This window comes from Miniopterus natalensis, chromosome 4 (genome assembly GCF_054644295.1).
Source record: "Miniopterus natalensis isolate mMinNat1 chromosome 4, mMinNat1.hap1, whole genome shotgun sequence".
NCBI lineage: Eukaryota > Metazoa > Chordata > Mammalia > Chiroptera > Miniopteridae > Miniopterus > Miniopterus natalensis.
This window is the reverse complement of record NC_142084.1, coordinates 44494290-44506460: the sequence shown is the minus strand read 5'-3', so window position 1 is coordinate 44506460 and position 12171 is coordinate 44494290. Positions and strand designations below refer to the sequence as shown.

Genomic DNA, 12171 nt, shown 5'->3' with positions numbered 1-12171 from the left:
GATTACATGCATTATGCCCTTTTATGCATACTGGCTTTACAAATATGCTAAACAGGGACCTGCATATGCTCTTGGAGGTGTAAATTGGCAAAATCCTACTTGAAAGCCAACTGGCAATACATAACAAAGTCTTAAAAGTGTGTATATATTTTGAGAACCCATTTTCACTTCTAAGCATGCAGCCCAAGGGAGTAACCAGGTAAGAGTAAAGATTAATGCACGAATGCTAAAGGACATTCAAACTAGAGTTTATAATATAAATAACTGTTAACTAAAACATCTAACTTCAGGGGAGTTAGGTGGTTCCATGCAGTACTTGTTAACTTGGCAAGTGATTTTATCTTTTTAAAAAAATTAACGTCTAATTTTTTTCTACAATGAATAAGAATTACTTAACCAAGTGGCTAATATGTTAATTAACTTATTTCTTTTGCCCATGTACCCATGTCTCTGAATCACTAATATCTTTAGTTTATTCTGGAAAAAAAAATCAATCTATGAAACTACTTAATTCCTTAGCTACTCTAATTGTTACTGAAATGTATGAAGAGTGGGCATGTTCTCCCTAAAGAGATTCCAACTGAAGTAAAACAATAACTTACTGAGATAAAACAATTATAAGTAACAGAAACATCAAATACTATGTCCTTAGAATTTCCAAATAGTTGCTTCTTATTTAAATGATGACGAGCCAGAGAAACAGGTACTGCAGCAAACACTTTAATAAGAATACAAAATTCACAGCAGAGGCACGTTCTGGGGAATGTAAAGGAACCGTCACAAGTAGTAATTCTGCTGGAAGAATAAAATAAGGCTCTCCGAGTACAAATACACAGGGGGAGTGATTTAAAATAGGGTTAGGATTTACAATCACATTACATTGTATAAGCACTGAAAACAGGCATATTATTTAAAAAGCCAGCTAAAAGGCATTTGAACATATATAACAAATCTTACAGTCCACAAAGTTCATGTATAACAGTAATTTTAAGTACTTCATTTCAACACAAAAGAACAGGTGAAGGAATACCTCTCAAAATATTAATTTAGGTCTATGACAAAAATCAAGAGAACTTATACTGAAAAAGGATTACATTACTGATTGAACCACACAGTGGACGGGCCAACCACATAACACAAAACCAACAGTGCTGAGCAACTAAAACAGCGCTGGCCTTTCTAGTCTCCCCTTCTGGTCACCACCACACTGTCCCATACTGCCTTTCCATTTCTCAAATGAAAAAAGCTCCTGTCTTCCCATTCCGTAAGAGGAATGAAGAAAAACCAAACAGTATATTCAAAAGTTGATTTCACCTTAAACCCTAAATGTGGTTTAACGAGTAAGTACAAAGAAACCCAACATTTATACACAGTGCTCCTTTACAAGGAACAGGCAGGTCAAACATTATCTGAAAGGGGTTTCCTTATGAATTCTGTACATTGGTTGAATAAGAATTACTGTATCTGAGAAGGCACATATCTGTGATTTAAGGCTTAACTGGTTTGTTACATATGCAAGTCAATGAAAGCTGTCTAGGAATTCACTTCTGTCAAAAGGGATTTTACCCAAAAACTAGCTTTCTGAGCACAGATTTCTACTCTAGAAACCATCAAGAATTTCTATTCCCAAGTCCACCTGTCCAAAAAAAATTATCTTAAGCAGATTTCATTATGAATCATAAGACTGCTAACATAACCACCCTATGACTTTGGATGATGCATATTCATAAGCTCAAAAGCCTCATAGAAATGACAGTGTGATTCCTGCGTCTTAAAAAAAAAGTCTAAACAAAATTACAATGGTACAGATTCATTTCTACGAAGGTATTTGCCAAAACTCCACAAGCCAATCAATCATTCATTAGAGCGGCTGCCTATTGTGGATGCTGCAGGAACACCAAATAATTTTACTCTGCAAAATAGTCTCTTCTTTCTTTAAGACAATACATGAAAATGAATCTCCTAAAGATGGTTAATATATCCATATATAAAATATCTGATGTTGATACAAATCATGTAAACCTCCCTTTGGAAAAGTTACAACTGGCCCTCATTCCCAGGACCAAAACCCTTGATTTTGATCTGGTCAGTGCAAATCTATATTAGATGTTTTCAAACTACAGAAATAGCCATCAACCCTTACAGTACAAAAGGACTTCTCAAAAAGGAAAATTACTGTGTTCAGGTTATAGAAATTATGTTTACGTTAAAACCACCCACCTTCCCGTCAAATTTAACAGTTCAATTGTTAAAGTATGAAAAAGGGAAAAATTAAAGCTATTTGTGTGAGAATCTCTACAATGGTTGTCGCCCCATCTCTCTTTGCCCAACTCTACTTCATTCTTATTAGCTTTGTTTAGAAACATAACCATGTAGCTTTCCTTTCCTTTCGTGTTTTGTTTTTTGTTTTGTTTCCAGGAGTGATTTTACTGTTCTTCAAGCCAAGATGGGGCATCCACTCCAGGCGTTTTCAACTTGATATGGAACTGTTTAAGGGTCTGTTCAAGCTGCTTCTGGTTTCCTGCAAAGTAGGCGGCAATGGCGTTGTGGAAAAGGACCAGCTGGTTGTGCAATACTTTAACCTGTGAACAGGGCAGAGTACAAGACAAAGCATTAACACCAATGACAATGAACTGCAAGGTGACTTATTACATGTCACACATAGTGTCTCTCTCCTCAGGGAAAGATGTTTTAATAATGCAAAATAGTTCACACATACCAACTGTACACCGTTCAGCAGGGTCTGAGCCTTTGATGACTTTTTAATTTCCCTACATGGGCTAGATCAGTTTAAGGAGCTAAACATGTACAGGCATACCTTGTTTTATTGTGGTCAGCTTTACTGCACTTCACAGATTATTGCCCTTTTTACAAACTGAAGGCAAGACCGTCCACCAGCAAAAAGATTACGACCTGCTTATTGCAGTGGTATGTAACCGAACCTGCATTATCTCGGAGGCAGGCCTGTACTCTGTTGACTGTTTTCAAACATTATCGAGGGCATTAATGAAAAAATATCATTAAATATCCTCTCAAATTAAGAACATTCAAAATCAAATATTGAAGAGGGAAAAGTATATATAAATTACTATATGATATATACTCTACACCAAGTATGGATGTCAAAGGATGGTGAGCCTCAACCTCGGGACATGTATTAAGGAAACAGTACAATCAGAGGAAAAGTAGGTTTCTGGATGGGAATTTAGGAGATGGGTGAAGTATTCTATTAGAGTGGACTATTATAACTGTTATAACAATGGCCCCAGAGAATCACCCCTCTTAAAATCCATACCCTTGAGGACTGTTCTACAGTCTCTTAAAAAGAAAAACCACAGGCCCAAGGTGGCTGTCACTTGTGCTAAAAGCCCAGGACACCAAACCTAGATGTAAAACCTAACTTAACTGTAGTTTCAGCCTCTCCAGGATGGAATTTTTTTTTTTTAAATCCTCAGCTGAAGATGGTTTTCCCATTGATTTTTTTTGAGAGGGAGAGGGAGAGGGAGAGGGAAAGGAAGAGGGAAGGAGGGAGGGAGGGAGAGAGAAAAACATCAACGTGAGAGAGACACATCAGTTGGTTGCCTCCCTCACACACGTACCCTGCAACCCAAGTACGTGCCCTTGACCAGGAATTAAACCCTCGACTCTTAGGTCCATGGGCCGATGTTATAACCACTGAACCAGCCAGCCAGGGTGCTGCGATGAAATTTTAAACAAATCAGCGTGGAAATTTCCTGATCCACACTAGTGAGGTAGTCTGGCTGGTAAGATCCCCACCTTCCCCTAAGGGTAAGTGTCTTTGTCAGAAATAGTCCCCTCTTAATTTCTTAGTCCCAAACTCTGCCTATAAAAACCTTCCATTTTGTACAACTCCATTGGAGCGCCCTTCTAGCTGCTAGATGGGATGCTGCTGCCCGATTTATTAATTGCTTAGTAAAGCCCATCAAATCTCCAAATTTAATCAGTTAATTTTGTCTTTTAACAAATAAAAGTGAGCTTGGCCATGCAACATTAGAAAATGAGGCCTGAGGAGAGAGTGCTTGCCCTCCTGGGCTACTGCCACCACCTTGTGAGGATGCCAGGCTGGCCTCCTTGGGGATGAAAGCCCACAGGGAGAGAGGACCAGTCATTCCAATTGGAAGTGAAACCAGAAGAACCCACTACCCAACCCCCAGAGTTGTGGCAAATAACAAGTCACTGTTGTTCTAGGCTACTAAGCTTTGGATGTTTTATATGCAGCAAAAGGTAAGTGGCACATCTATGAAAGAGTGAAGAATGCAGTTTCCCAGCAACGAACAGGGTTCTAGACAACATGGTGAAAAAGAGGAAAATCAAAAGGTGGAGGACGGGCCTGGAAAGGGAAAGGCTAAGCTGGGTGACACAGTAAATGCAGAAACGCCTGTGCTGGGGAGGGGAGGGGTTGGCGGGTTGTGATGTGTGATAGAAACGCAGAGAGAAAGGAGGTAGGCAACAGAGATTCAAATAAGAGGCAAAGCTGCTATAACCAGCCCCAAGATCTAACTGCGGTTTTGGAGTAAATGTAGTAGTATCTTTGAAAACCTGTACTTCCAACTTTCTCGGAAGACTTGCGTCAGGCATAGTTTGATACTGGTCACAGCCTCCCCAAGTCTGTAGCTGTGATTTGCCTGGGTCATTAGTAAAATATCCCCATCTTTATACTCTTCCTCTACAGAAAGGACCAGAAAGAGCTTTGGAGCCAGGAGCATGGCACACATGTGTGCCAATCTTAGTTGTATCACTTTCTAGTGTCTTTGTGATACCAGGCACAGGTTACTTCTAACTTCATTGGCCAAGGTCTTTATCAGTTTATCAGGGATGCCATTACCAAACTGAATCTGTCGCGCTGTTGTAAGAGGTAAAGGAAATGAGACACTACCCAGCACACTGTCTGACAAAGAATAGTACTCATTCAATTTCAGTGGAATCCCAAGTTTACCTATTTGACAGTCAAATCTTCCAACAACACTACGTGTCTTAGTAAAATAAAAATTTGTTTATTTAGAACCCACTGATCTGGAATTTGTGGGAAGACTGTAACACTGTGATTCATAATAAGGACAATACACCCAACCTTCATTCTCATTCCTGGAACATAGCTCCTAAGAACCCTTGTAATTTCCTAAATGACAACAGAATGGGAACATCTTTTGTTATGATACCTGGTCTCTTGCCCTATTTCTGAAACAACTCCAGAGCAAAAAGATGAAAGGAATATTTTTTGTTATTTATAATGAGCCCTTTCAACCATACCCCACTTTATGTTAATGAGATTTTTGGAAAGCCCCAAGATAACCACAGGATGAGGGCTGGTTGCCAGGGGAACTAAACTGTGATTAGAAGGCTAGAGGTTAGAGCGGCTACAGGCTGAACTAACTATCAATGGACAATGCCTTAATCAATCATGCCCAAGTAATGAAACCTCCATAAAATTTCCTGAAGTACAGGGTTTGGAGGGGTTTTGAGTATCTGGGTTGGTGAACACATTCACATGCCAGGAGGGTGGCATGTCCCCAACACCATTTGGACGGAGCTCTTGTGCTCAGACCCTTTCAGACCTCACCCTCTACTTCTTCATCTAGCTGTCCATCTGACCCTTTAATATTTGTAATAAACTGGTAATCTAGTAGTAAAACTGTTGTCCTGAGGTCTGTGAGCCACTCTAGCAAATGATCGAACCTGAGGAGGGATTGTGGGAACCTTTGATTTATAGCCAGTTGGTCAGAAGAACAAGTGACAACCTGGACTTTCGATTGGTGTCTGAAGGTGGTGGTGGTAGTGGTGTCCACAGTGTCAGAACTGAATTAAATTGTAGGACACCCAGCCGGCGCCCAGAGAATCAGAGAATTGGTCAGTGTGGGGAAAAAAGCCACACATCTGGTGTCCCGAGTGCTTGAGAAGTGTGAGCACAAAAGAAGAAATAGAATTATTTCCCTTTCAAAAGCAGAAACCGATGCAAGTTTACCTCAACAAAATAAAAAGAGGAAGCAGAGGAAGAGGGGAAAGGTGGGTGAGAGCTGTTTCAGATGCCTTTCAGGCATAGCCATGAAAACGTTGACGAGGTAGCTGCATTTCTGAGACTGAGGATAGTAGTCTAGGATGGAAATGTAAATTGGGAGTCCATATAGTACATCAACATACAGTTGATATGCAAACCCCCATGACTAGATAAGCTCATCAGGAGAGTGGGTAGACAGGAAAGAGGTCCAAGGACTGAGACATGAAAAGTAAACATTGACTCTTAAAACACCTCACTACATCTCCAGAATTTAGACTGAAATGGATCAAAGGCCTAAGTGTCAAAGCTAAAAACCTATAAAACTTCTAGGAAAACACACAGGAGAAAATCTTAATGATCTTGGGTTTGGCAAAGACTTTTAAAAGAGTACACACAAAATGAATGAATTGCAAAACATTATGCTCAGTGAAAGAAATCAGAAAGCAAAGAATATAAACTGTTTGATTCCCTTTACATAAAATTTATAACATGCAAACTAATCTATAGTAACAGGACGCAAATAGGTGGTTGCCTGGTAATGAGGGTTTGGATTACAAAAGGGCTGAGAAAACTTTTGGGGGTAATGAGCATACTATTTTGTTTTGGTGGTGGTTTCACAGGTGTCTATATATATCACAACTTGTCAAACTGTGCACCTTAAACACATGCAGTTATTTAAGTCAATTACACATCAATAAAGCTGTGGGAATGGTGCCTGGAAAACTGGCTATCCACCACCTGGAGAGAAAACTGGATTCCTGATTCACATGATATAAATAAAATATAAACAAATAAGCTACAGGTGAATTTGCAATTGTGAAAAATAAAAATATCTAAACCTTTTAGAAGAAAATAAAGCCAAAAATCTTACAACCTTGGGTTTGAAATTATTTCTTAAATAGGGCAAAAAGGGCACTAACAAAGGAAAGATTGATAAACTAGTTTAAGACCTTTATTGTCAAAAGCCATTGTAAAGAGGGTAAAATCACAAGTTACAAATGGTATAAGATATCTGTAACACATAAACAAAAAAGGATTAGTATAAAAATATATGAATATATGTTAAAATTCTCATGAACTGATGATATGTGCTGCATTTCGAATTTTTGCAAACCACACTTAAGTTTCCTTCTCTAAAATGACATTTTCTAGATCAGGAACAAAGCAAATTTATTACAAATAAGCCATTTATTAACTTGCCCTTTCCTCTGTCTGTTAGGTAGATAACCTTTTTCTTTGCCAGCAGAGGCTCTTGTTAACTGCAGCAGGAAGTGGATACAGCTGAAGGAGAATAAAAGAACTGGGGAAATGGGCCTCTAGTCCCATTTCTACCCCAAGTTTACTGTGTGAAATCTCTTCTCACTTGCATAATGAGGAAATTGAATTAAGAAAATTTCTTTTGTTCCTGTCTACTAAGATTTTCTGAGAAAAGTAACTGCTTTCTAAATAGAGGTATACATATATATCTGGAAACTCAAAGGAAAACATTATTCCTATTTATTTCTAAGGACAGAGACTAGCTCCTCTTTTAGAGATTTAATATATCTGAAAGTTTATATATCAGTTTATGAACCATCCCATCAATTCCTCTTCCCTATTTAGAGGTATTTTTTAAAGGCTTTCCCACTAGTAGCCTACCTGCATTGCAAAGTAATTTTCAACCTCGCTCCACCATTACTTGGCCTTTCCTGTTTTCCTATTTTAGATGATTCTTGGCTCGGGAATTACAGAGCAACTCAGGGTCTTCTGTACGTTTAGTGTGAAATTCTAATGTTCAGAAATAGGTTCTACCTAATTACGTTATTGCTCTTTGGGTCACAAAAAATTTTTTACTTGAATTTTAATCTCCATGTTTTAGAATCAGAAGAAACAATAAAAGCAGAGTACAGGATTTGATTCATATACTGGATCCCTGGAGAGCTGCTATCACAGTCTAGAATGTTATAATCAAAGGGAAAATAGGAAGGACTTCAGACAAGCTTTAGCTAACCCTACAAATGTCAACACAAGTCAGGTTCCCCAGCCCCTGGGGCAGCTGACAAACCCAACATGGAGAAACACCTTTTCTTGTAGCTGAGGAAGGCTTGGGAGCTCATTAACCAAGCCTCAGATTGGGCATATTAGCTGTGTTTTAAATGGTCCCCTACCCCCAATGAAACTTAATCCATGGAAAACCAAGGAAAGAGGGTGCTTTTAGGACTGACTGCTAGTTTTCACAACAAAATGATACAATACCCGTTTTCACAAAAACATCGCCCCAGTAATTGTGAGAAGGTTGATGTACAAAGCCTTTAAAAGTATACACACACTTCAGAGCAGTTCCCTTGAATAGAGAGAGTCTTTGGGGATTCACAGATTTTCAGTTAAAATTATGGAAATAAAGTATAAAGTTTCATTGTCACTTTAATCTTAGAAACTATTTTATACCAAAAGAGGTGACTTATCTCACTTATCTATTAGCACTAATTATGTAAATGTTATCCTTGTACAAGTTTCAGTTTTGGTGGTATGTCTTCAAAATCAGATACAAATTTAAATGAGTGCTATTGACTCTTTTATCCAATCAAACTATTACTAAATAAAAAACAAAGGGAAATTAAACTAATAAACTAATCTTCAATGTGAATATACTTTCTAAATGAAATGAATTTTAAAAATATTTTCTTTTCTGGCTATTTTTGATCAACTAATTTACGCTGACACATATTCACATAATGTCTTCAGTGCAGTTCAGACTGATACGCTACAAGGAATCCTCAGAATGTTTTGGTTAGTAAATAAATATAAATCATTACCAATTAAAGGGAAGAATTAAATAATATTAGAGAAGCAGTTACAATTTTAAAGAGAACTAAATTTTGCAACCTTGGTAATGACTATGTCGCTGCCACTACATATAAGCAGTTTTAACAAGACTTAAAAATATTATTTTAAGTTATTTGGCTTGTTTATCAGGTTTGCTTTACTAGGCTATTTGGTCTTATAAAGGTCAATTTAGGAAAGATTCTGGTTTCTCAAACAGAACCGGCTTAGGGAAGAAGGACGTTGAGTGGGGAGGTCAGCCCTACCTTTAGGAGAGTGGCAAAAAGCCAGAAAATTTGGGGAAATATGCCAGGGTACCTACACCTTCTAAATTTACTTCTGTGCTTATACTCTCAGATCATGAGAAGTGATGAGCATACAGAATCGAAGAAGCAGCCAAGTATTTTGGGGAGACTATTGTTTGACATGGTTCGTGACATTAACTTTTGTGAGGCACTTTCTACGTGACAGATAATATGTTAACCTTACATCTACTCTGTCATCTTTTATTCTCTCCATGTTAGTTTAAAAAAGCAGCCTCAGAGAGTTAAGTAACTTGCCCGAGGTTAGACAGCGAGGAAGCAGATGGGCTGGCATTTGGGGAACGCAGGAATGTCTAATTCCAAGCCGGCCCACGTTCTTTCACCTAGTCTGACCTGCCTCTATTCAGAGGCAATAAACATTTTGGAAAGCTTTTCAACAAAGTTTGAAACAAACAAAAAGAGATATGCCAGAGCACTTAAAAGAGGGGTAGAAATGTAGAAAAGACATACTTTAGTCTCCTTCCTGATTTTGTCTCTGGCCCTGAAGTTGCATTTAAACATCCTCAGGACAAGGATCTAACACGAGGGTTGGAGCAGATGAAGGAAAAGTGAATTCTCTCTAAAATTGTGAAGATTAATGCAATATTAAACTTTCATATGATCTTTTCATAATTACAGAGCAAGAAAAATCTATAATGAAATACTTATTGATGTTTGTCCTAAGCTAGAAAAGATTTAAAGTGGTTATAAGGATAAACAAAATGCAACAGAAAAACAGGGATTTCAAATAGGAGCACAAGAAGATAGAGGTAACAATTCCAGGCAGAAACGGGATGACGAAAAATTTGACAAATTTTCAAAACCTAACATCAGAAACAATTACAGTAATTTAGAAACACACTAAATCATTGTGAACTCAGTTACAAAGAACTTTCATAGAGATCTGCCAAACAATGAGCAACCAGATCAGACATAAGCAAAACCACTATAGCAACATCTGGTGAATGACCTAAAATACAGCATACAATACTTTAATTGTTAAAGGGCAAAACAAACTTCAACACTGCCTACTAAGGCAGAGACAAGCTGGGGTTTAAAATAGAAACTGGGTAAGAGAAATTTAAGAGCAGGACTGATAGATGATGCCAAGCAGATTATACTGAAAACTGTCTCCTGCCCACACAGCATGTATCAATAGAAGATAAATACCATTTACAAAGTTACTGACTGAAAAACCTGAAGTGTTACTTTGTAGGCATCAAAACCATAAAAATGAACTTTTTTCCCCCAAATCAAATTTATTACATACCTTCTTATCAGAGATGCTGAAGTAATTGAAAAAAAGAAGCAATTTCTAGTTAAAAGTTATTAGTTATAATATATTTATAATTGTTAAGTTCTTCTAAATTGATTATTGGCTCCTCCAATAATTTGATGAAATAGGGGTTTATATTACATGTACAACAATATTGGGGTAGTAGCTGTGAGGAAAAGCTGAAACAAAGTCATTCTTTAGTAAGCTGTCTCCAACTACTAATATGTATTGACTCCTCTCAACCCCCAACTATTTAAAAATGTGTAATTATGTGCTTTCTCTGCCCATCACTGATCTTTTTTCAGTAAGTAAGAGGCCAGAAGAGTAACAAGCAGGAAAGTATACCTGTCTTGGTCTTTAATTAGGTTTGTGATTTTATTACTTTGTAATAGATTTGGAAAAGCCTGTGCTGTCAAAGCAACTACCAGCTGAGGAAGAGGCACTATCAAAAATAAGGGCATGGGCATTGGGAAGGGAGTGAGAGAAGGAAAGACAAATGTGAACTACAAGTAAAGGTGGAAGAACAGATTTTATTTTTCTGACTCACTGGGACAGGTTTCAACAAGTCACTGACAAGCAGACTAAAAAAAAAAGCATCCTACAAGGAGGGGAAATCTTCTTTTGAAAAGAAGGTACCTGATAAAACATAATCTGTAAACCCCAGTAACGCCAGGTCACACAACTGTGGTAATGTCTTATAAATCTTTATACAATGGTATAGTAAAGTTCTCAGTGCATTTCTTCTGCCGTAGCAACATTTTCCATTGCCCTTCTGTTCTATGGTCTACAGTGTTCGCTCCTCCCCTTCCTCCCTTCTTTTTCCAGGAGATCCAAGTACACACATGACCAGTATGGCTTCTGTTATCTCCCATCTTCTTTTCTCTGCTATTTTAAGAACCTTACTGGAGCGACATTGTAGCTTCATTTCACTTAACTAAAAGCAGAGCTGTGGAGTCAAACAGACCTAGATTTGGTCTGGCTGTGAGACTTTGGGCAAGATACTTAACCTCTCTGAACCTCAGCATCACCATCTGTACACTAGTACATGATCATTTAGATCACATATTAGACATATATAAATATATATGTTTATCTAATCTATATGTATATATATATATAAAATATAAAAGTTCTAGAGAGCTTCCTCCATGTACACATTACTCAAAGATCAGTGTCTACCAATTCACTTACTGTAAGAAGTAAGTGCTCTACAGATGCATCCATGGAGCTTACATCCAGTGGAAGAAACAGACTAACAGGCATTCACAGCACAGTGTGATGTGCTTTAAGTGGAGATGGCCCTGGCACTACAGTAACACACAGTTGCTAGAGGAGATATTAAGTATCATTCAAGTTAGCATCTGAGATCCTGGTTCAGAATTAATTTAGGTACAGAAGAGTAGTTAAGAAGCCAGCTATTTCCTTTCATCAATTAGGTGAACCTGTTCTCACTGGCCTTTGGACATTGGGCAACAGGGACCTATAGTTAAACCAAAGGCCTACTCATACTCATTTTTATATTCATAAAATAGTTTTCCTTCAAAGTTATGGTTTTCTGTATTACACCTTGGAAAACTAACTTTTTATTTTAAGATTAAGGACCCCATCTCTTATACAACTTACAACATTCTGATCCAATGCACCTAACAACTTTTTGTAAACTTAATCAAAAAGCTTTATTAAAATTTATGATAAAGCCATTATTTTTCTTTAAAAAAATCCTTTAACAGTAATCCTATGCTCTGCTTTAAGATGAGAACAGAAAATTTAACAAA

General features: G+C 37.6%; 1 protein-coding gene across 3 annotated transcripts in view; it reads right to left on the bottom strand.

Moving 5' to 3' along the window:
* Positions 1-704: 704 nt before the first annotated feature.
* Positions 705-12171, bottom strand: part of ARFIP1 (ARF interacting protein 1) — a 76801-nt gene continuing 65334 nt past the window's right edge. For all 3 annotated transcript variants that reach the window (XM_016197783.2, XM_016197784.2, XM_087816510.1), the window contains one exon: positions 705-2582. In XM_016197783.2, coding sequence (XP_016053269.1) covers positions 2427-2582 — 156 coding nt within the window. In that variant the 3' untranslated portion in view covers positions 705-2426. The remainder of the gene's footprint in view (positions 2583-12171) is intronic.